Raw genomic sequence first — 26,933 nt, 5'->3', positions numbered from 1 at the left:
CTAGCCATTTTTGTTTATACTGTCTTATATAGTAATTAATTGGTTTTATTTTATTTTCAGGGATTGTAAGATTTCTTAATTTGTTTTATGGTCCCACTTAGTATATCCAGCTGTTTTTCTGAGAAATTTTATTTCTGCTGTCTGAATTCGTTTTTCATCTTTCCTTTTTATGGTCCATGTTTCGCTTCCGTATAATAGAGTTGGTTTTGACAAGACATTATATAGTCTGATTCTAGTTTTTGTACTAGGGATGGCTTAAATATATTATTTATTATGCCATTTATTTTGGCAAAGTTTGATATTTTGGTGTCTATGTCTTTTTCTTCTTCGTATGATAAATCATATTCCAAGTATCTGAAAGCATTTACTTGTTCTAATATTTTATTATCTATCACTATTTTACTTCTTATTGGGCTTTCTCCTTTGAATGCTATTATTTTTGTTTTTTCTTTAGATATTGTCATATTATATTGTTTTGAGATATTGTTTAATGATTTTAATGATCTATGTAAATCATCTTCTGATGTAGCTAATACCATTTGATCATCTGCAAATAGTGTATCTATCTTCATTTGTGGGGTTATTTGTATACCAAATGGGTTACACTGTTTCCAGATTGTTATTATTTTATTTATATATATATTGAAAAGCAGAGGTGAGAGGGTACATCCTTGTCATACCCCTCTTGATATATCTTTCCATTCTGAGAATGTGTTCTAATTTAACTGCTATTTTATTTCCTATATATATATATATTTCTTGAATGGATTGTAAAAGTTGGTTTGGTATGTTTAAATTGATTAATATTTTAAACAATTTTTGTCTAATAATTTTGTCAAAAGCTTTTTCATAATCAATAAATGCCATGTGTGTTTCTTTTTGAAATTCTCTTCACTTTTCTAATAATAATTTTAAAGTAAAAATTGGATCTATGCAGGATCGGCCTTTTCGGAAACCATTTTGTTCATCTAATGGTTTGTCCTGTACAATACTGCTTAGCTTCTGTTTTAATATTCCTGCATATATTTTATATCGTGTATTCAACAGACTAATTCCTCTATAGTTATTGCAATCTTCTTTATTTCCTTTTTTATAGATTGGGATAACCAGTGCTTTTTTTCAAGAGTTAGGTGTTTTTCCAGACATCTAAACCATATTAAAAAATTTCAGAAGTCTTTCATTAAATTTTTTCACCTGCATTTTTGTATAGTTTTATATTTATAGTGTTTTCCTGGTGTTTTCCTATTTTTCATTTTCTTTATTGTGTTTTTCAGTTCTAACATTGTGATATTTTCTATTAGGTTGTTCTTTGTTTTATAAAATTTTATTTCACTGTTCTCATCTGTTCAGAGATTTTGGAAATAGGTCACCCATTTTTCTAAATCTATTGTTTGTAATTTTATCTCTTTATGTTTTTTCCTCACTTCTCGTTTTGCAATTGCACTGTTTCTTTTATACTCTATTTCTGCTTCTATTGTTTTGAAATTTAGCCATTTCTGGTAACTGTCCTTTTTTGTTTTTATTATATTTTCTATTTCTTTGTTCCAGTCTCATAGTCCTCTTTTCCTAATCCATTTGTGTGCTTTATTCCTAAGGTTTCTGTTGCTGATTTTGTGAGAATTTGTTTCAAATATTCCCATTCATCTTCTATGTCACTTGATTCATGTGTGGTTTCTGTTTTTAAGTTTGTGCATTTTTGATATTGTTGTCTAACTTGGGGATCCTGTAATGAAGAATCTTTGTAGCTTGGCTGGTATGAATTTTCAATTTTATGTGTTTTTAGCCACTTTGGTTTAAATCAAATTTTTGCTGATACCATATAATGTTCAGAGTTTAATTCAAAGCCTCGATATGCTCTTACATCTAAAATTAACTCTGCTAATTTAAAATTTGTGATAACATAGTCAATTACTGACTATGTTATCGCAAGTATATTTATGTATTTCCTTGTGTTTAAACACTGAATTCATTATTCTCATATTATTCATCTCCTTTCAGCAATTTTCTTCTAACTTAGTCTATTATCATTCAGGACTCCAATATTAATATTATTATTCCTTTCCTGATCCTAATGTTGTCACAAGACTCATCACAGGAGATCAACACTAGTAAACACAGAGTCTATCATAGCACTCCTTAAAATCATCCACAGTCTGTACATTCACTAACCTCAGTCAATGCATTCCTTGCTCCTACCACTCTTCATGCAAGAAACTTACGTCTTACCCTTTTGCAACTTACAGGTATAGCCTCTTGTCCTTGTTCCTTTCCCTCATTCCACCATATGAAATATCTCCTCAGTGTTAATATGGATAATAACCCTGCAACAGCTTAAATGTTTCACTCATATCTCCCCCCCCCTTTGCTTTCTATTTCCCAAACTCTGCAGTCTACATGCTGTCAGTCTATCCTGAATAATTCACATGGTACAGATTATCTCTGCACCTTTTCCAAGGTTACTTCATCCCCTTCAAATCCTGGGGACCAGATCTGAGTACAGAAATCCAGATGTGGTCTGATCAAAGCTTTATACAATGGGACCAGAACACTTATCTCTCGTGGTCCATATTCTCCTCAACATTGCCACAGTTCTTTCAGATGTCTTCACAACCTTTGCAGTATGTCCTCAGAACTAAATCTCTATCCATAGTCACACCAAAATTACTTGCTTTCTACTTCTTCCAGTATAACTCCACCGAGTTAGTATGGGGCATTCCCATTTATGGATCCAAAATTTTAAAACATTACATTTAGATGCATTAAAGTGACATCCCCATGCCACTGCCAACATTTCCAGCTTATTCAAATCCTCTTGAAGAGCCAAAACATCAGCACTATTACTAATAACACTCCCAAGTTTCACATCATCTGCAATTATTAAAAAACACGTAAGTGTTTTTTAATAATTGCAGATTATTAAAATAAGTCAACAGTAATAACTTTAATTAATAAATAAGGTGCAGATATTTCATACTAAAACTAATAGTACATCTTCAGAATGGAATACAAGTAACGAACATTCAGTGGATCACCTATTAAAATACAATGTTGTCGAGAGCTAGGAAATCAAAGAAATCAATAAATAATTAATATTTAAGATAATTGGTTTTTTAATGATTACATAAAATAAAAGTCTCCCAGATCTTCAAGAGAGAGAGGCAATCATTTCGATTTAAATTCGGTCGGTGTAAAATAGCTTCACAACTTTCTTTAAAGAGGCATTCATATTTGAATCTGCATCTATGAAGGAGAATAACTTTATCCCACTGGATATTATGGGTAGTGTTAATACTGTGTTGTGCTACACCAGACTTCTGAGGTTTGTTGTAATCAATATAATATTGATGTTCTTTAATTCTTTTTTCCACAGAACGGCCAGTTTGTCCAAAATAAGAAACATCGCATTCACATGGTATTTGGTAAATGCCAGCCAAAGATAGAGATGACAGTTTATCTTTTGTAAAGGCAATAAGGAAGAAATTTTGTTGATAGGAATATACGTGGGAATCAATTGGTACTTTTTTAAAATTCTAGCTATAGGTTCTGAGATTCCTGGAATCTTGGGGATTGGAACTCTGCAGACTGTTGAAGAACTTATGTTCCAATACCTTAGGTATTGGAACATAACATTCAATTATCTGTTGGATTTGATTAGGGTGGTAATTATTAGATTCCATTAACTTTTTAATGATGGAAAGTTCTTGTCGTAAGATTTCTGGAGAAGAGCAAACTTTATGTGCCCTATTAATTAGAGATTTAAGAATGCCAAATTTTTGAGATGTATGGTGAGCAGACATTTTATGAATGTGTCTGCCAGTAAATGTGGGTTTTCGAAAGATGCTTGTAGATAAGGTACCAGAAGAAGTTCAAGTAAGCAGGATGACCAAAAATGGTAAAGAACCAGAATTTTCCTTTTTCCATGGTGAATTGGATACAAGGGTGAAGGCTATTTATCTGTTGTAGAAAGGTGGAAAGCTCATCTTCAGTATGTGACCAAATGGCAAAAACATCATCGACATAACTATACCAAAGAGATGGTTGAGAGTGAATGGATAAAAACATGGTCGCTTAGAACTGTTTCAAAAAATCGTTGGCCAAAGGTGGAGACAAAGGGCTACCCATGGCAGTACCCTCAACTTGTTTGTAGAATCTTGAAGAAGAAATTTCAACTGTTCTTAATGATGAATTACTAAATATTGTTCTTTGTTTATCAAAACAATCTTTAACTCATTCTTACGAAAGAAATTTTCACAGACTTATGCAAAAATATAATTCTTTATATCACAGGCAAAAGAAAAACTTAACCTCTGACATCACTTCTAATAATAAATGGATTATTAATATTTTCGATTGCTCTTTATCCGACGCTGAAACCAGTGCTTTAGCAAAAGGCCTTGATTTTGCAGTTATTCCTACACGCATTCCATATCTTGATTTTTTACATAATATAGAATGCAATCTGTCTGGACATTCTAGCGATGATGCTAATAAACTTCATTTTGAAGTTGTGACTTCGTTATTTAAAAGCAAATTACCTCCACGCAATTTATCAAATGCTGAAATCAAACGGCTAACTTCTTTAAGAAGAGATAATAACATATCTATTTCTAAGGCTGATAAAGGAAAAGCTACTGTAATCATGAATAAGACTATGAGACAGAAGTATCCAGCCTTTTAGAAGATACCTCTACCTACAAAGTGATCACGCATAATCCTACAAATTCACAAATTAAATAATTAAATAAATTACTTGATGAGGTCATCGGTTGGGACCCAAATTATGTGGATAAATTACACACCTACTTTGGAAGAACTCCCTGTCTATATGGTCTCCCTAAAATCCATAAAGAAGGCTATCCAGTACGACCAATCGTGAATTGAATTGATTCTCCTACTTATCGAATTGCAAAAGTCTTGTCTCATTCTTTAAGTGCTCTCACTGGACATTCCAGATCCTATATAAAAAATTCAACAGATTTCCTTGAAAAAATCAAGAATTTAAAAATCAAAGAGTCTGAGTTGCTAGTCAGTTTCGACATTGTATCTCTGTTTATCAATATTCCATTAGCCGACACAGTCAAATTATTACATGAAGATTACCCTCAAGATATCGCAAAGATTTTCGAATTTGTTACCCATTCAGGTTATTTTAGTTGGAAAAACAAGTTCTACAAATAAGTTGAGGATACTGCCATGGGTAACCCTTTGTCTCCACCTTTGGCTAACTATTTTTTGAAACAATTCAGAGACTAGGTTTTCATCCATTCACATGATCAATTTCAGCTGCCTTTCCACGTTTCATGTTTCTGATGGCTTTTTCTACCTCAAGCATTGATACGTACTGATGTTGTGTGTGTGTGTGTGTGTGTGTGTGTGTGTGTGTGTGTGTGTGTGTGTGTGTGTGTGTGTGTGTGTGTGTGTGTGTGTGTTTTAAACTTATTATTATTAATATTATTCAGCAGAACCTCCAAGGAGTCACAAAACTCATCATGGACAACCATTCTCAGACAACATGAAGTCTATCATATAACTCCTTAAACTCATTCTCCATTGATACTCCTACTATCCTATCAGGCAATGCATTCCATGGTCCAAACCATCCTCCGCGCATGAAAAACCACTTCTCACCCTCTTGCTCACCACTTCCATTTAAAACTTTCATGAATGACCCCATGTCCTACCATATGAAAGATCTCTTCAGTTGAAATGTATCGATCATATCACTTCTTCTATCTCTCTTTCATCTATGAGACTAAGGACTTAATGATAATGGTGAACAAAGAGTTGAAGTTCAAAGGGCATATTGCAAAAGTTAGTAAAATAACTCAAAGGATTAATTTGATGTTGAAAAACATGCTAACATGTAAAGATAGAAAAAATTATTATCCCTCTTTATAAGACTATGATTTGGCATATCTCGACTACTGCACACAAATTTGGTCACATAGGTTTCTTAGGGGATGAGGAGATGGTCGAGAAGATTCAGAGATGAGTGACCGAGATGGTGACAGGTCTGTGGAATACTCGCTACGAGGATAGGTTGAAGGTTTGTGGATTACAAAGTTTAGTTGATAGGCGGAAAAGAGGAAACATGATAGAAACTTTTAAGATATTAAAGGGGTTTTATAAAATTCATGCAAGCGAAATTTTTCAGTATATGACAAACAGAGAATTGGGGTAATCTGTGGAATTGTGTAAGAGTGCGATTAGTAGGGGTGTGCAGACCCAATTTTTGCGCGAAGAGTGGTGAGTGAGTGGAATGGATTGCCAGAATTGGTTGTGTTTCCTGATGGTGAATGAATTCAAGGTGAGGTATGATAGGATTTGTAGGTATAATGGTTAATTTGGGTCTCCCACAATGAGTCTCCAGACTCCATGGAGATGTCGTAAAATAATAATATATTTACCAAATTCTGCAGTCAACTGCTCTCAGTCTATCCTCATAACTAACACTGTTCTATCCTGATATCATTTTGTTATCCACCTCTATATACTCTCCAAGTTAATTTATTCTATTAAAATTCCAGTAACCAAATTCAGCACAATGATTCATATGTGGGTCTGATTAGAGCTTTATACAATGGAATCTTCACTTCTATCTCCACTGGTCAGCATCCCATCTCAATCTTGCAATCCTCTGGGTTACCTTTGCCCACTTTGCAATATACACTCTCTAAACTTTAAGTTTCTACCAATCATTATCCTTAAGTGTCTTGTCTCTGCCACTTACACCAGTATAGTTCTACTAACAGAGTACACAGCCTCCCATCAGTAGATCCCACTTCAAGTCCTTACATTTAGATGATTTAAACCGAAATTCCCATTCATTAAAAAAATCTTCCTGAAGGGCACTACATTGGTATTATTACCAATAACCCTTCATAACTTCATATCATCTCAAAACAACTGCAATTGCAACATAACATTACAATGTTATTTTTATATTACTCCACACAGCAATGGGCCCCCTCCGATAATTATATAAATTATTATTATTATTATCATCATCCCAAGACCCCATGGAGTCAAAGACTCATCTAGGTTTGTCCTTTTGTCATGCACACAGCTCATCATACCACACCTTAAACACTCAGATTCTCTTCAGACACCACCTTCTCAGGGAAGGCATTCCAATCATTCACAGCTATGCATGCAAAAAACTTGCTTCTCACTCCCCTGCTTACACCCTCTTTATACAGCTTCCAGGGATGACCTCTGGTTCTCTCCTGATCTCCAAGGTTTTCTGTAAAACCTCTCCAACACTGATCCTATAACAACCCCTTATTAGTTTGTAGGTCTCTATCATAGCACCCCTCTTCCTTCTATCCAATAGACTCTGTAAATTGAATCTTCTCAACCTTTCCTCATATTCGACATTCCAGAGATCAGAAACTACCTTAGTCTGTCATCTCTGGATCCTTTCCAACATCTCTTCATCCTTTTGAAAAACCAGGTGACCAAATCTATGCACAGCAGTCCATGTGTGGCCTAATCAGAGCCTTATACAATGGAACAAGAATCTCCTTACTTCTACAAGTCAGTGTCCTCCATCATTCCCAGAATTCTTTGTGTTATCTTCATAATTTTGGCAACGTGTCCCCTAAATTTCAGATCCTTATCCACTATCATCCCGAGATCTCTTATTTTCTCCATCTCCAACAATATATCCCTACCAAGTGTAAATTCTACATTTCATCATTGTTTCCCAAATTTTAAAACCTTACATTTTGCAACACTGAATGTGCATCATCATTCCCATGCCCATTCACTCAATTTATTCAAGTCTTCTTGTAAGACCACAACATCTTCTCTACTCTTCATAGTTCACCCCATCTTTGCATCATCTGTAAACAACTGAATATCCCCATCCAAATCTTCGTCAATATCATTAACATACAAGTTAAACAGTAATGCCCTAAAACAGACATTGAGGCACACCACTAGTGACTTTTCTCTTCCTGGATATTGCTTACCCATACACAACTTGTTGATACCTATCAGATAGCCAGTCCCCGATCCAATGCACTAATCTAATATCCAACCCCATCCACTCTAGTTTGATTATCAACTTATCATGTATTAATCTATCAAAAGCCTTTGCAAAATCTAAGTATACTACTGTGTATCCATCTCCTTTGTCCAAAGAAGCCATCATCTTATTGTAATAAGTAGATTACTAAAACATGACTTCCCTTTAGAAAATTCATGCTATCCATCAAAGATAATACAATTGTTGTCAACCCAATTCTAGATCCTAGTTCTCACCAGTTTCTCCAACAACTTAACCACAACACCTGACACAGATAAGCCTATAATTTGATGCTTGAGTTCTATCACCTCCCTCATGAAGCAGAACAATCTTGCCCTCCTTCCACTTCTTTGAAACTCGATACGAGTATACTCGTATGACGCTTACCGCCGGCAACGAGATTACTGTACTGACCTTGAAGAAGTGAAAATGCTTGGCTTGTGGAGCTAGCATCAAAACTGTGTACTCTCATAGATAGTATATGCTCTGCACAAGCCAACTACGAGTATACTCGTATGACGCTTACCGTACTGACCTTGAAGAAGTGAAATTGCTCAACGTACGGGAACAGACTATGCCAAAGTAGCGTGGCAGCGAACGTGTTAAGATCAAGTTTGCTCAATTCCCCATATACCTCTTGCTCACTTAGTCAGTCTCTCCTTCACATCATCAACTGCTCTCGAACTCTCCATGATATCACATTTACAAGAATGAAAGACCTTTATGAATTGCTCATTAAGTATCTCTACTACATCTTCCACAGCGGTTGTCATTATATCATTTGCTCCAATCAATGTCATCCTTCCATAAGCATTCTTTTTTTTATGGCATATCAAAATAACTCCCTTGGATTCTTTTTGGCTCCATTAACTAACTGCTGCTCATATTTCACTTTTCCTACCCTTACTAAATATATATATATATATATATATATATATATATATATCTACTCTATACCATAAAATGATAAGCTGAAATTGGAAACGGATGTGACGTCAGCTTGAAATGGATGTAGGCTGGGCTGTAACAGTTTTGTGTAACGTTTTTCTGCAATGTTTTTCTACTGTCTATAATATAAAATGATAAGCCTTTTTATGAAACGTTTTGTAACATTTTTATGTAACTTTTTTGTAATGTTTTTATGTAACGTTTTTGTCAAGTTATTTGAAACGTTTTGAAACTCGGGGGGCTATCCTGAGTGTGGAGTCTTCAAAATTCGAGTCATCGGAATTCAAGGAGAACTGGCCTACCAGTCCGGAACATGGTGAGTTGGGCGGAGCCCCCCCTTTTGAAGACTCGACACTCAGGGTAGCCCCTGAGTGTCGAGTCTTCAAAATTCGAGTCATCAGAATTCAAGAAGAATTGGCCTACCAGTCCAGAACATAGGGGGGTGGAGTTGGGCACCGCAGGCGTCAGAGCCCCCTAGTATATATATATTGATGAACTACAATATAAATATAAAATATTGAATATATTGTAGCTCATCAGCTTTCAATGACATAACATAGTTTCATTCATATTCTGTGATTAATGAGAGAATTATGAAAATGTGTAAAAAGAAGTGATGAGAATAGACCAATTATATGTCAACTGAGCAAGGATGAAAAATCTCATAAGATCAATTGTTTTACTGAGTAGGCAATATTTTGTAAGCATTCTTAAGCCTATTTCTGAGTTAGTCATGATTTGGAGAAAGTAAATTTTTCTTCTTGAAACATTTGGATTTTTAATCACACCATGGAACACAAACACGAGTAGATGCAAATAAATGCTAAATATTTTTATGACTAAGAACTTCTCTTTCCATCTTGTATGCTGCAGAAATGCACTAAATTGCAAGGATGAAAATGAAAGGTGGAGAGAATAAAAGTATACCATTTTCCAAAAAGTTGGTATAAAGAGAGTGCTATCCTCTCTTGAGGGAGTAAGTGGGAATCTTAATTTGGTAATAGCAATCCCATTTATATGAAATGTTGTCAACCTACATGGTACTAATGCACACTGTAGGTTTTTAATGGTTTCTCTAAACATTAGTGATCTTTTTTCTTATTTTAAACTGCTAGCAGTGGCCAGAGAAAATCACTTTCAACTTTAATCCTTCATTTCAGTTATTTTCAGAGTGTTAAATAATCCAGAAACTCTAGAGACTAAACATGGTACCTATTCGAGTCATCTGGAGCTCCAATAAGGATATTGGTCTCATACAATACAATGAAATCATTTCCCATCCCAAGTAATTCCTGAACCCATTCCACAGCGGTAATGACTGTGACAGTGACCCTATCCATTCGGCTAACTCCAGTAATTATTTAACAAAGAAGTTATTCTAACTGCTACAGACTGATCATAAACTTCAGTTAGCATTATATAATAGAACCAATATTTTGAAACAATTAAATCCATTTAAGTATGTTGAAGAAATAAATGATACTAAAATATCACATACTTCTTGAAAAGTCCGCATTCATGAACTAGTCAAAATGAACAATTATAATTATTTATGATGAATGATTCATTTCATTTTAACTTTTTTAATTTATGTATTAGAACAGTCCCATTTCATTTCATTTCTGATATTTCAACCCATTTCATCAATTCATAAATAAATAAATAAACATTACAATCTCTATCCTTAATTGTCTACAGATTTTGAAAACTTCAGGGGGAAAGACAAGTGACACCATCTTGAGATCCTAAACACTAGCTGGTATTAGCTTCTGAAATAGTATGAGTTCTATGAGAGATTTTTATTAGTTATGGATTAACAACTTAATTTTTTGAGAACAAACATCCTACTTACGTGTGCCAAAGATCAACTGGCTAGAAACTAGCAGGAGAAAAGCACAGAAAAATTCATTTAGTCAGAAGCAAAATCAAACCTATAAAATGTCCTAGAATGCTAGACCACCATTCTTTCTTAGCAGTCTAGCATTGTGGAACCAGAAATGTTGATACAAGGCTACGGAGGCATGTTCATTTATTCAAAATATTAAAAATAATAATAAATAAATAAAAATCCCCTAATGCCTCTTATTTACCAAATGGTGTAAGTCAAGCTCTTTTAATCTTACCTTTTTGAAAACTAACGGGATGCACATTTACTGATAATTATTCTGAACAATCACTAAATCAAACTTTTTCAGGAGGGGAGAGAAAGTACAGCAAACGACTCTCACATTTCATGATGCTGTTGTGCTGTTGTGTCGGAAAAAGTGCTGATTCACTTTTGATGAGTCATCCTCTTTCCGACCCAACATAAGGTAACGTTAAAAGCCATGGATAAGGACATACTTATGCCTCCAGAAAGAAAAAGTAAAAGATAGTGTACATTTTTGGTAACTCAGAACTATGTCTAGCCATTTAGTTGTAGATATAAAGTGAATTTTAGTAGTCCATGATCAGAATTGATAAAGCATGTGATGAAATAATTAGCAAAAGAAAATTATGTATACCACCAAGAGAGGGCGCTCACATTAGCTATATAGGTTTCGGTGCGGAATTCAATCGCTCTCTTATTTGTCTGTTCCTGGTTCCTGATCGGAGTGCTGGATAGCTGTGAAGCTTGCCGCTGTGCCCAGCAGTATTTTCCCGTTGCTGTATATGCCGTGCCGACCGTAGCCACAACTAGAAATGTGGCCAGAGTTCCAGAAAAGAGCCGCTGGTGAACCAATGCCAACATATAAGTCAGAGAAGAAGTGTTTCCTTCGAGAAGAAAGAAAGTGTGGTGCAGACGCCATGAGAAATATACGGTGAGGAAACCCAGAAGTCTAGTTAAGGAAGTCCCAATAACTACCAGAAAAGCAAGAATGGTAAGATACAAGCTTTCATATTAAAATTGAATAATAACCAGAGGGTATAAGAAACAGAACGTTAAGGAGCTCCATATAGTCAACTTCCATGTTGTATCTAAAGAACTGTTTTCCTTTGGACATTTTGTCTACGCCTAAAGAGCAGGTGGCACCGTAAGCTTAAGCTGAGCTGGGAACCAAGGCTTCGGACTGTTTATATTGGAGGAAAGATTTATGTCATTGTGTTAAGTTTAAATTTGAATTTTAACTGAATTTTGGGGGAGGATAAAGCCTGAACTAAGATAGAATATTGTCCATGTGAATTTTGCAAGACAGAGTATGTCTGATATAGTCCATGTTAGGATTGGAGAGTTTATCTATGCATATGTGTTATTCCTATATATATGAACTGAGCAGCTCAGTAGAAATTAACCAAGCCTGAACATAGTTATATAAAGAAGAGTATGATATTAATAGTATAAGATTCTAGAGTAAACCTTTTGGATATGTTAACTTAAGAGGGGGGGGGGGAGTTCAGGCTTTTTTAGAATTGGAATTACTAACTAAAGTGTATATATGTTTTTGTCTAAATAAATGTATTTCTTTAATTCAAACCTCATGAGTCTATCATTGTTCTGAGAATTGAGTTACCACTTGCTAAATTACGGACCGTGCATAAGTAAGAGGGGAATCCATTAGTAACTAAGAAAGGGGGACCACAACTGCAAACCACTTGATCCCTATATTGCTTTCAGTAGTTTAAGATTGTGTGTCAGAATTCTGTTGCCGGCTGGCGCAGTCGACTTAAAAGAATATACATTTGTTGGCAACGGAATAGCTGACTAAAAAGTAAAATAAGTGAGGTGAGGTGAGATAAGATAAGTGAGATAATTAAATAAGATAACAAATTAATAACCAAATAAATGGTAGAGTACTCGACGTAACAATGCTAAATCCTAACACTCATATCATTGTCTGTAACAGTGCGAGTTCTATGGCTGAGGTTCTTGAGATATGCAATTACAAACAGGCTTTTTAAATCTACTTCATATAGTTCATCTACTCAGCAACTAGAACAGAACTTAGAACATTTACCTTTCTTCAGGTAGCCAAGCAGTGTGAATACTTTATACTTTTATCATTTCCAGAAGGCTACACCATTCCTTTTATTCCCTTATAAAGAATAGGTGAGGCTGTTTTAGCCCTATTTAAATTTTGGAGATTGAGTGGTTAACATTTTAAACAGCATCCAGTGAAGAGATGGTTAACAAGTGCTGCCATCTTGTGGTCCCTAATACAATATTTTAATGTCTGAAATAATGTGGTTTCTATGGTCAATTTTCTTGAGTTTCTAGGAGAAAAAGCCCACTTGCCCATGGAAAGATGAGGCCTTAATGGAAATAATGTTTGCACTCCTCAGCACTAGGCCACTCAAAGACTGGGTTCACTTCTAGTCGACTAATTAGAACTAATTAACTAGTTCCAGAGATTGCCTAACTTGGGAACCAGTTGAAATAATTCATCCTACAGGTGTTTGAGTGGTTTGAAATCTAGTGAATTTGCCAACCAACCATTTGAGATGGTCAATCTCCTTCTGTTTTTCTAAAACAAATTTTAGATTCAGTCTGTATCTGGAAATAAATTATTTCAAGACTATAATGTGCCATGTTCAACAAGGTCAAATCTGATGAAAGAAAAACTGGTTGAGTAAAAACACTGAGAACACTGGGCCATATTGATTAAGATGTGCCACACTGGTTATATGTTAATCAGCAATGTCCTTTGCCAATCGCTTTAATTACTTTTGACATTCATTTGGGAGAGGATATCTTGTGGGACTTTATGTCTGGAATTTCATTACGTGAAGAATGGAGTGCATAATCAAAGGAAGTGCATAGTGAGTCAATACAACACTTGTTGCATGAACAAAGGCTTTGTGAATGATTAGCAAATTTAACCCAATGCTATACTGGCACCTCACATGTGACAACACCAGCTATACAAGGCATTTCATTTATTAGGATCATTTACCTTCTATGTACCTTTAAAGTAACACTGGCGGCAGATAGTTTCCGGTTTGGCAAAATTTAGAGTGCACCAGAGGTGCACCCAGAGGGCGGGGAGGGGCCCAGGTACCCCCAAAGAAAAGGGAAAAAACACTAGATAACTTTCCAAAAATCTTTTCCTAATTAAAATTCATTTTTTTTTATTTATGCTGTGTCGTGTCTTCTATTTCTATACTACTTATGAATTAGCGATCACTACAGATGTTCAGTCATAGGTCATATGCGATGCATAGTGTGTATTCGCAAATCATCTACTCAACTTGCCCCCCCCAAGGTTAAATCCTGAGTGCTCAGCCCCCTCCAAGATTAAATCCTGAGTGCGCCACTGGAGTGCACCTAAACCATTGTGGGCAGTGAGCAACCAATAGACTGTTGTTTTCGAAACTGATGTCATTGTTATCTTTTGAATTCTCTTCTCAATATTATTATTATTACTATTAATATCTGAGACCTCTAGGAAGACTAACACCTCTTGCAAAACCTGTTGTTGAGAAAGGCTATACATCACCCAAACCAGCTGTCATACCTTCTCTTAAACTCATTCACATCAGACACAGTCACCACTTCAAGAGGCAAAGTGTTCCACTTACATCTCTGTGAGAAAAAAAAATCTGGCTCTTACCCATTTCATAACTGCAAACTTGACACTTACAAATTTTAGACCCATGGATGTCCCCATGTTCTCTCCCAACCTTCCATATAATGAAAAATTTCACCAGATAATACCCATTTCCAATAACACCCATTCAAGAAGTTGATAAACATCTATGATATCACCCTATCTTTATCCTCTTAACCAGTTTGTGGCCCACATACTCTGAATCTGTACTCATTATCTACACCCCATATTCCCAATATATCCTTTGTAACTCTTCTCTGCACCTTTTCCACAGATTCTTTATTCCACTGGAACCCAAGGTTCATTTCAGAATTGCAATTATCCTCATTGTATTTATTTGCAATTTTTGCTAAGTGATCTTTGAATTTCAGTTCCCTATCCACGATAACACTAATATCCTAGCTTCATCAATTTCTTGTAGAACAGCTTTGGTAATGTAATATGATGTTGGAAATCTCATCATGCTGAAGTGAATAACTTGACACTTACTAAAATTGAAATTTCCAGTTTATTTCAAACCATTCTGTAAGTGCCAGATATCAGTAGCATCCCTGATTTCCTGATCAGCTTGGCATCAACAGCAAATAATTGAGCATCTCCTGTTAGATCCTACCTAATGTCATTAATGTATGAATTGAACAGCAATGGTTCAAGGACTGATCCCTGGGGTACACTACTGGAATCTGGCAGATTCACACTAACAGTATACTTCTTTTCAATAGTTATCTATCAACCATATCTGAGTCAAGAGTTTATATTCCAAATCCATATACTCGGGTTTGTGCAACAGCCTTTCAAGTGGTATCTTATCAAATTCCATAGCAAAATCCAAGAGAATCATAGTGCATCCATTTCCTTTATCCAACTCAGCCATAACATAGTTATAAAATATGTGTAAAAGGCACAGACACAGACTTCTCTTTAATCAACTCATGCTGTTCTTTGTTGAGTATAACTTATCTTTCAATCTATTTCTGTATGTGAGCTCTCACCAACTTCTCTAAAATTTTCACTATTAATACTACTACTACACCTCTTTGATCTCCAGTTCCTTCTTTCACAAACTGCTTAATAATACTGTCTCACAACAACTCAAAATTGATCATTCTTATCGTGCAATTTCTCTTCTATTTAATAAATGTTTAGATAATTTAAGTCACCCTTAATGAGTACTCGTTTAGTACCCATCAGGACAATATGACAATATGTTTCAGTGTCTTCAGTAGCTGAACCGCTGGGATGATGAAATGTGGTATCCTACAAACTCCTACAGGCCCTCACTTCACACCAGATAGTCTCAAACTCATTTCTACATGGGACATGACTATTATTGCTTTCATGAGTTTCTACCGTAACTGGATTCAAGTCATCTGATATGATTAGTAGTACTCCCTCCCTCCCCTCTCCTACCATTCCTAAAAATTCTATACCCTTTACAGTTGATCTGAGTTACAAGATCTGACTTTGATATTTCTTCACGTTCAAGATTTTAAGAAAGAAACGGAACTAAAAGACAAAGATGTGTATAGTGGGGTAGAGTTGAGTGCCCTCCTGCTATGAGTCCTTACACTCCTCAGAGGTGTCACATAATAATAACAATAAAGATTGAATGGAATGAAATAAAATCACTCAGTGAAATGAATGCGAATAAGGTGAACGTAAGTATCTTACAAGAGTGTCTAAGAATGCGATGGAGATTGATAATTGTTTCGATGCATTGCCATCTTAAAAGTAAAGTGACCTTTCCTTCTTGAACTAAGTAAGGGAAATGAATGGAATGGCTCACCTGCTTGACAATGGATCATTGCCAGTAGAAATGTAAAATACACGCACAAAATTGGCACTGGTGGCACTCAAAAACAGAGCAATTACAAAATGTTCGTAATATAACATAAACGATTATAACATTTATTGTGATTCAAACATGCCTGTTTTTAAACTATTTACATTTTTTTTTTTTTTTTTTTTTTGAAATCTTGATATCATGACATTCTCTTGCTTTTGTAACACTATCTAATTTTATCTTTACATTTCCGGGCTCCTCCGTCTTTAATCAAGTAAGTTTACTTGTTTTGCCTGTCTTCATTATTATATTTTTTTCCAATGCACTATTTTTATTTATTAGTTTTTATCTGTGTTTCATTGCTATTTCCAACATGTCAACAACATGTTCATTCATTCCCTTTAATGTGAATGAATGAACTTCAATAAAACAGATAACCGCTTTTAATTAAAAGCTTATACCGATTTACTGGCATTTGGCACACTCTCCCTCGAAGAGTCTTTGGACTCCCTGGTGGTGTCAGATTATAATAATATTTAACAATTTCGAATAAATTAAAAATCAGTCCTTTAAAAGAGGTGGGCCTACTAAGCCTTAAGCCAGGGATACTCAGGTTGTGGTCGCGGCCGCATTCCAGATTGGGAAGAGAGCGGCGGGCACCAATATTTTTTTTCTATGAAAATTTATACTTGCTTATTATATCAAATGATAGCAATTAACTATGAAAGTAGGATAAATACACATGCAACATTTATTATACAACTAAACTAAACTAAACCAACGCACAATAAGCAAAAACATTTCTCTTTACTCTAGATAAAACAATAGTCTTCTTCCCAATCGCTGTTGAATTTATAGGTTCGTTGTTTTTTTTATTTGAATTACTCATTTTGGGGCAAAATTTTAAACACGAGAAATCAATGTATTGTCAAAGCGTGCCATCACCACCGGTGAAGTGGTGATACATCCCAAAGCGCACGGTTGCCAGTAGACTAAATACATAAAATATACGCACAAAATTGGCACTGGTGACACTCGCACTCAAACACAGAGGAATTACAAAATGTTCGTAATATAACATAAAATGTTAACATTTTTTACGATTTCAATAAATATTATTACTAGGAGAAGACATATTTTCCTGTTTTAATTTTATTTTTTCCTTATTTACTAACTGACAGCAAGCGCATGCAAATAGCTCCGCGGGCGTATTTGGCCCAAGATTTGTTGAGTTATAAAACTGATTTTTAACTGACATTTTATATATTTTTTTTTTTTTTAATTGGCGCTTTCTATTTATTTATTTATTTGTTTGATCTGTCAACAATCCTCATTTCTCAACCCCAGCAATGGCTCTGCATTAAAGCAATACACAAATGTTTACATTCCTGTAATTCTAATAACTTGGAAAATGTTATGCTGTCTTTTCTTTAAAGGCTTCACGTGCGCTACCATAACGAACAAAATAAGCAAAATAATATTCGAGTAAAACAAAATTTACGCACCGTATAGAAAATGCAAGGATCACCAAAAAGAAGGCTAATATTATCTCCCACATTCTTTTCTTTTATTTTCTTTCAAACTACAAGAACGTAAAGTAATATACAGGCATTGGGGTAGTGTGAAACAAACTCCTGAATTGCATTATTTCACAATTTATGTTATCTCTTATGAACTATCTGCTTGACCTAAGGGTCAGTGATAAGATAACTACAGTAAATCATTTTACTCAGTAAAATGATAAGTGTTCTGAAATGCGATGTGTGTAATAGTCAGTGAGCACACAAACACATGAGAGAAGGAGATATGACTAGAGAAGTGGGCGTGTAATTCACGAAGTGGTGTAGCTAGGTTTCTGGCAAATTCGTATCTATGCTTTTTTTTAAGTGGGACAATTTCGGTAAGTGGTTAAATATCCTGTTACTGGCACCTTTGGTAACTGCCATAATGCCACTGCTCCACGCTGTTATTAGTCGTTGTCTGGGTCGCTCCTAGGAATTTTGCCGCCCCTTCTCCTTTATTTTTCATATAGTTTATGCCAACTTTGCCGCCCCAAACAACTTGTCGCCCCGTGCAAATGCACGTCTTGCACCGTCGGTAGAGCCAGCCCTAGTTGTTGTCTAAGACAGACGGACAGACAGACAGTCTCTCTTTGTATTGTGTAATACCAAAGGTTGCTGGCTACTAGTACTGTATTTTGGTACAGTAACGAGGGTATGAAGCGCCTGTGGCAAGTGTCTAACTTGCGCCCCCCCCCACCCCAATCCAAAATGACAAAAATTTGAAAAAATGTAAATGTAACTAGTTAAATTTTGCTAAATATAATATATTAAATACTTACTATTAACCCCATCAAAATGAGTTGCAGTGTGTTGCAGAATTTGTGTCTAAAGCGGCGTATTGACGAAATTTAAAAATACAATATAAAATAGCTCACTTTTATATCTATTTATTTATTTTTATTTTTTACGTTTTGCGCCCAAAACCTAGTTGCGCCCGTGGCGGGCGCCTCTTTCACCACGCCCTCGTTATGGTACTGCTGTATTTTGTAATATTACAAAATGCTGGCTGATCATGAATTCGATAGTAAAAGAAAAAATGTAAACATGAATATGGAGGGAAAAGAAGAAAGATAAATACTGAGCATTTCTTTATAGACAGTGATTTAAAGAAGCAAGTTAGTGTTAGAAAAACTATGAAAAGTTATAAGAATACTGAGCAATATCGACTTATGATGGAAAGGTTTCGACGACATTGGAGTGACTGGGCGGACTCGTTGCATAGCAAGTTATGGAACAATTATTCCTTTAACATGTAAGTTACTCCACAAAGAACTTAAATTAGAAGTTCAGTGCAACTATAGTAAAGGATAGCGTCAAAGGTTTAAGAAGCATCATGGAATTTCTGTGAGTGAAGTGTGTGGAGAAAAACGGCTTGCAAACCACAAAGGAGTTACCGAGTATGTGGATGCATTTGTTAAAAACTTGTAGCTCACAAGTTCCTCAGTGCAGAGCAAGTGCATTATGCTGATCAAACTATATTATACTTGCGATGCACACTGCGACGCGCATTAACAGCAGAGGAAGAGGACGATCCCACAAGATTCTGACAATTTAAGATGAGAGTAATTGTCTTAGGGTGCTCAAACGCAACACACATACATGTACAGATGTAAGCAGCTGGTGATACGAAAAAATAAATGTTCCAGGGCTTTGAAAGTTATTACAATTTATTCGTAATCCACTGTGCAAATAAAAATGGACGGATTACCACCAACATTATGGTAGAATGGTTTGAAAAGTTTTTTGAAGCCCAAGCACACTGCACATCTGGAAGCTTACCGGATGATTGCAAAATTTTTCTCATTCTGAGTTTTTATCTGATGTAAGAAAAACTTACACTAGGAGAGAGGAAAGCAGAATAAACAACTCCACTTCAAAATGTTCCCCTTCCGAAACATCAGAGATCCATGATAAATCAGTAAGTAATGAAACAGACAGTAATCAGCACCTCTCAACTTCCAGATATCTGTGATTAGCCCCAACAATCTCAGTAACATTCTGAATTTTGACACTTTTGAGAACAGTACTATTGTAACATCTTTCGCAAAAGAATAGCAACAGAAAACCTATTTTCATTTATACTGTACTCTGTTGATAAACAAGGGAGAATTATAATTAACTGGTCATAAGTGCACTCGTGAATTGCTATTACGTGGCCTTCACTGGTCCGGCCAAACGGTTAATTCAGCAAGGCTCTAGAACAAAGGGTGCCGGATGTATTCACCTTTTTCACCATTACCTATATATAAAACAAATGCGAAGTGTTCTTGGATGAGGAAGTCGAGAGGCTTCGGGGTTATGACGTACCTGTTACTGAAAAGGTAGTAACAACGAACACTACGGGATAGTGGCTTACTTGATAAGGAATAAGATCGTCCCTTCCACGTTACAGGTCTTTTATAAATCTGTTTTATAAATGGAGTGGAACCCAATATCGGAAAGAATATTAAATGCTGAATTTAAAGCTGGAAAGCAGAACATCACAATAACTGCTATATATGCACCAACAAAGGACGTGATCCAGGAAGAAGAGGATAATTTCTATAACATGCTACAGGGAAGTACAGAAACAACAAATAAAAAAGACATGTAACTTATAATTGGAGACTTTAATTCTAAGGTCGGAAACGATAATACTAAAAAAGAAAATGTTATGGGAAAGTATTCGGAAGGAGAAATACGAGGGTGGTCTGAATGTTCTCGGCCTCGACCACAGATGGCAACACAATTGGCAAGATTTTTTTTCTAAGTTGGTACGTGAAATTGCAAGAAATTTTATCAAGTAGTTGTTTGTTTTATACAGCTGTTTGAAGCAAAAGTGTCGTCTGTATCCTTTAAAATGGATAAAGTTGAGTATCGTGCGGTTATAAAATTCTTTGTAAAATAAGGTTTAACGACAAAAGAAATTCACTCGAAATTCATAAAAGTTTATGGGCACTCTTCTCCTTCGTTTTCGACAATTAAGAAATGGGCTGCCGAGTTTAAACGTGGACGAACCAGCCTTGAAGATGATCCACGTGAAGGACGTCGAAAAAGTGTTACAACAACACCAGAAATCATTGATCAAGTGCACCATATGATACTGGATGACCGGCGAGTTAAAGTGCGTGAAATTGCTGAGACTATAGGATTTCAAAAGAACGTGTAGGAGCAAATGAAAAAGCTTTGCGCAATATGGGCGCCGAGCTTGCTCACAGGCAGATCAAAAACGCACTCACATGAAAACGCACTCCGAGAAATTTCAAGAAACAACTGATGGCGACCATAGCCTAGAATTAAACGAACAAAATATATCGTTGGATATAAATTTGAATGAAATAACCAAAATAGAAATTACAAAAGCAATAACTCAAATCAAAACAGGTAAAGCATCGGGAGCAGATAACATACCAGGCGGTATACTAAAAGCAAATCCAAAACTTACAGTAGAAATATTATATCCTTACTAAATGAGATATGGCAGAAAGAAGAGTGGCCTAAGGAATGGAATACTGGATTCCAGGTTAAATTACCCAAAAATAAAAGGGAATCAACCAGAATGCAAAAATTGGAGAGTCTTAACATTGCTGAGTATTATAAGTAAAATACTAGCAAGGATAATATTAGAAAGAATCAAAAGAGAAAGAAAAACAACTAAGACTAGAACAGGCAAGATTTAGAGCCAATAGATCATGCGCCGATCATTGCTACTTTACGAATTATCATTGAACAATCAATGGAATGGCAGGCAAGCTTATGTTTAAACTTTATCCATTTTGAACAAGCTTTCGACAGAATAAACAGATCTTCAGTATGGAAACTACTTAGACATTATGGACTCCCAAAAAAAAAAAATAATAAGAATAATTTAAAAATGTATGAAGATTTCGAAATTAAAGTAATATATGGAAATATCCTCTCAGAACCATCCCTACTATGTTCTTAATTATCATAGACTGGGTGATGAGAAAAGTATCCTATGTAAATACAGGATTATAATGGTTACTTCAAAACCAACTACACTATCTTGATTTTGAGAATGATACCGACTTACTTTCACAGAAGCACCGACATATAGAACAAAAAATTACACTTGTAGAAACAGCCAAAAAAAGTTGGTCTGAGGATAAATAAATAAAAAAAGATAATGAAAATAAATGCAAAGCAAAATAAACAAATAACAATAGAAGGAGCACCGCTTAAAGAAGTAGAACAGTTTATATACTTTGGTTCAATAGCATCAATAAAAGGAGGAACTGCTGAAGAACAGCTGCTTATTCAACTTTTAACCAACTTAGAAATATTTGGAAACAAAAACTAAAATGAGAACATTTAACTGGAATGTAAAGGCAATATTTATGTATGGATCAGAAACGTGGATACTAAACAAAAAGATAGTTAACAATGTTCAGGTCTTCTTAAACAATTTAAGAATGATGCGGGATATATTGACCAAAACAAATATCAAACAAAGAACTATGGTAGAGAACAAACCAGAAACGCATTTTGCAAGAGATACGCGAAAGGAAATGGAGGTGGTTGGGGCATGTGTTGAGGAAAGAAGATAAAATAACAGTAAAACAAGCTCTACATTGAAACCCACAGGATAAAAGAAGACGAGGAAGGCGAAGAGAAACTTGGAAAATAACAATACTGAAAGAAATAGCAAATGTTAATAAAAACAGAAACAAAAAACAGAATCCAGTGGAAAATGGTAGTGAAAGACCTATGCTCCGAGGTGAAGTGAAGAAGATTAAGTAAGTACAAAAAATAAATAAATAAATAAATAAAAAGCAGGTAGGCATAACCACCATCCTCTCGTTTCGTCGAACTACTCGTACATCAACTGTCAGTCCTTGAAGGATGACATGCCTATTAACATTGATAACACGGAACACAGGTCGTTGTTATTTTGCTGTTGTTTGGATTTACGACCGAAGCAACAAGGGCTATGAGGCCAGTATATTATGTCTGTACACTGCGCATTGTCTTCTCGCCGGTTTGCCCGGGATGCGGGATGAAAATCCCTGCCACCTCCGTATGAATCACAGCCCATGACCAAAGTGTCCAAGAAAGTCAACGTTCACTTTTATGTTTTTCAGCCACTACGCGAAAAGGGCTGATGGTTCAAAAAAAAAATGGTTATTCTTATAAACGCACTCACACAAAAATATTAAACACTAGTAATTACAGTCCTGGTGACAGTTGCAATACATATATCGGATTTTAAGATCGTACTGTAATTCGTCTCCCCATGTTACAACAACTTTTCAACTTTGTGTGTGTTTGAAGTAAAAGAAAAAAAAATTGATGCTTCACTTGTACATAGTAGTCTTTCCATGGAAACCAAGGTTGTGGAATTAATGTTTGGGGGAAAACTGCATTTCTTCGGGTGGCCAGTATACCTGGTTTACAGAATTCACTGATGCATAACCGGAGGAACGCACAATCCATTTTCAGCACGCTTCTATTCCTATCCATAAAGTTATTATTTATTGGATTCCATCAGAAGATGGAATCCAATAAATAATAGTGTTAATCCAATAAATGAGAATTTATTGGATTCCTGATGAAAATCCATAGTTTATCTCGGATGTTCTAACTAAAGAGCGGTCACACCAACTAATTGACTAATATGGCACTTATGAAAACCTCGGAAGAAGTCAAGTCGAAACCACGCTTTATTACCACTAATTCACAACTTGAATCATTTTGGCCTGCGTACTTGACGTATATATTACGGTATCATTATCCAGTGCCACTTGTACGTAGCACTGGATAAAAGGGCTGGATTCCACATTATTTTTGCAACAACACATACCATTGCAGTTTACGTTTTATATATATGGTTTCCGTATTTGATATATCGTACAGTGGAGAAACAGTAGTGTTAATATCATGTGGAACAAAACTATATATATTTCCCGTGCTTTTGGGTAAAATTGTCGGACCTTAAAGTTCAAGCAATAACAATATCCGATCATTCTGAGAAGATAATTGATATTAAGCCAACTTCAATTAACTAACCTAGACCTTAAAGACTCACATGAAACAAGTGGCGCAGAGGAAAAATCTCTTGCAAATAGTACATCGTCCACACTTAAGGTATGAACACGAGTTTGAGGAAGATACATTTTATTTAATTAAGGGGATATGAGATACCACATTGTTTTAAAACCGAATAAGAAACTCAAGGATCGGAATCGAAGAGTTGCATGCCGAATATAATAACTATAAACGTATCGGCGACTACTAGCGTGAGCTAAAGCACGTAGTTCAAGTACGTGGTACAAACTAGGGCAACTCGTTGCAAAGGTGAAAAAGTTCTGATCGCTATTCTTAGTATTTTCCATAATGTAAAACCCATCTCCTAGGGGAGGTATGATGTTATACATTATGGTGGGAGGTCACTACCCAGACCGGTTTCGATCTTTATTGAGATCTCATCAGTGAGTAGCTAGACCAAAGTATAATACTAAGGGTATAGCGAAAACAACTTATATACTCTGCTACACAAGTTGTTAAAAAGGTGCACTCATAAATTATTATTTAAAATAAAGAGTCAATAGGCTTCATTTCGGCGATGTAAAACATTATTTAATTAAGGCGATATGAGATCCCACATTCGAATTGTGGGATCTCATATCCCTTTAATTAGATAATGTTTTACATCGCCGAAATGAAGCCTATTGGCTCTTTATTTTAAATAATATGATACATTTTATTTTATAAGTAATTCAACAGAGATTTTCTCTTTTTTATTTATTTATATTTGAGAAATATCAATATATACTAATACAGTATTTACCAAACTTTCATTACCCCTTTCAAAATATTAGTAACACCGACATACCCGCTCTCAGTCAAGGCAATTTGGAAGAAATTATATTTCATTCACATACGAATAATTATATAAAAAAAAAAAAAGGTATTTAACATTTGCGTTATAATAAATTGCAAAATTGCAAACATATGAACCGTTTCATTATTATTATTACAACATACATTTTTAGATAAATGAATCCAGTGAGCTCGCCTACTCCCTATAACAGAATAAAGGGCATAATAAAAAAGGTTAAATGGTTAGGGGGTGGCTGGTGGATAGATATCAAAGAGTGTTTTACGGAGGAGCTGACTCCAGGAGTAGGCAAGTGACTAGTGGTGTACCTCAGAGCTCAGTGCTTAGTCCTCTGTTGTTTAATTTGTACATTAATGATATTGGAAATAATTTGAAAGGAAATATCCACTTGTTTGCTGATGATGCAAAATTAGGAAGAGCGATAGTCAATTCAGACGATGTAGATATCTTGCAGGATGACTTAAATAGGCTGACGGTATGGGCTAAGGTAAGTTGTCAGTTTAACGTACTAAGTGTAAGGTGATGCACTTCGGGAGGATGAGATCACATGTTGTTTACTATATTAAGGAAACTGAACTGTTGATGAGACTAGGGACTTGGGAGTTATTGTGGACAAAGAACTTAAGTTTAAAGGGCATATTGCAAAGGTTACCAAAACATCACATCAAATTACATGGTTGTTGAAGAACACACTGACAAGCAGGGATAAGGAAGTGATTGTCCCACCTTATAAGGCATGAATAAGACCATTTGGACTATTGCGCACAAATCTGGTCACCTGGATTTCTTGGTGATGAAGAAATGGTGGAGAGGATACAGAGGCGAGTACCAAAGGTCTGTGGGCATGCAGTGGTCCAAGGGTCTGCAGGTGTGTGGGCTCCAAAAACTAGCTGATAGACGTAGGATAGGAGATATGATGAAGGCATATAAATGCCTTAAAGAGTTTTATAGGATTGAAAATCTATACTGATGACTTTTTTAAGACTAGTGCAAGAAGGGAGAGAATGAAGGGCCATCCCTGGAGATTGTGTAAGAGTGTGGTTAACAAGGGTGTTAGGACTAGATTTTTTGATTGGAAGGTTGTGAATGGCTGGAATGCGTTGCCAGAGGTGGTTGTGAATGCTTCGTCTGTGAATGAATTTAAGGAGAAGTATGGTAGGTAGCGTGTGAATAATGGTTATATGTCAATCTAGGGTCTTCCGTGATGAGTCTTTTGACTCCATGGAGAGACCGTAATAATAATAATAATAATAATAATAATAATAATAATAATAATAATAATAATAATAATAATGATAATAATAATGAAACGTTATTTAGTGAAGAGTTTCCGACCGTGGGGTTCGAACTATTTGAATTTAAGGTTTTAATTCGTATATATCCGGTACATAACGTGTATATCAGCAGGAATTGATAACCCATTGAAGAACGGAAACATGATCTATCAAGTAACTAGACTAATAAATTACATTTTATTCGTAAACTAATTTTTGTAATGTCATGCAATTAAAAAGATATGAAACATGTACATAATAACAAACAACATCAACATTTATGGCATGTATTATGTCAACTGCTTTTTAAATTTTAAACAACTTTACGAAAGTTAACCTTAAGTTAGTTAACTTTAACTTAACAATGTTAACCTAATCAGCACAACCACAGAATTAAACGGATTGCAGAGGAAAATTATCGGATTTTAATTTCTGTAAAGTAGCTCCTTTTAAAAAAAAAAAAAAAAATTATTTTATTTATTATTATTATTATTATTTATTTATTTATTTATTTTTAGCAGGTCGACTCATTTTAAAAATAAAATTTTAAGACCGCGCCATTTCAATAAGACTTGCAAACAACAAACGCTTGTTGTATAAACAACCTAATAAAATCACGGGACGAAGGTAAACAAAGCAAAATGTCAAGAGCATATCATATATGCTAGTCCAAAACTACCAGAATAAAAGTTCCATTACACTTTATTTCAATTAAACATTCCACTAGCAACGCAACAGTGGATATTTAAAGAACACAAACTAACCTCACAAAATTTGTATTTCATATCAGCATATTTAACCACTAGCTCGACTTTTAATTTAATATAAAAGAAACATGCCTCAATTACTCGCCCATAGAAACAGCCCTGCATGAATACTCTAATCCATTCATTTGTAGTTCATATTTGTAATCTTACCAGAAAATAGCATACTATAAAAGTTGAAGTCAGAGGTTATACTACGAGTTTCTTAAT

The 26,933-nt window shown here is 35.2% G+C and overlaps 2 protein-coding genes across 2 annotated transcripts in view; one reads left to right on the top strand and one right to left on the bottom strand.

Moving 5' to 3' along the window:
- The window catches only part of LOC150092517 (cytochrome P450 3A8-like), a 221,061-nt gene extending 203,134 nt beyond the window's left edge, over positions 1–17,927 (bottom strand). Inside the window, exon 1 of the mRNA XM_090414567.1 lies at positions 17,791–17,927. Within this exon, the coding sequence (XP_090270693.1) occupies positions 17,791–17,843 (53 nt within the window). The 5' untranslated portion in view covers positions 17,844–17,927. The remainder of the gene's footprint in view (positions 1–17,790) is intronic.
- The window catches only part of LOC150092516 (cytochrome P450 3A19-like), a 268,491-nt gene that overhangs the window by 38,990 nt on the left and 202,568 nt on the right, over positions 1–26,933 (top strand). The window lies entirely within an intron of this gene.

This window comes from Typopeltis vanoorti, chromosome 25, assembly GCF_054136105.1.
Source record: "Typopeltis vanoorti isolate ZY-2024b chromosome 25, IOZ_Tvanoo_1.0, whole genome shotgun sequence".
In the NCBI taxonomy this organism is placed as follows: Eukaryota; Metazoa; Arthropoda; class Arachnida; order Uropygi; family Thelyphonidae; genus Typopeltis; species Typopeltis vanoorti.
Note: the sequence above shows the minus strand (reverse complement) of the source record. Positions and strands in the feature narration are given on the sequence as shown.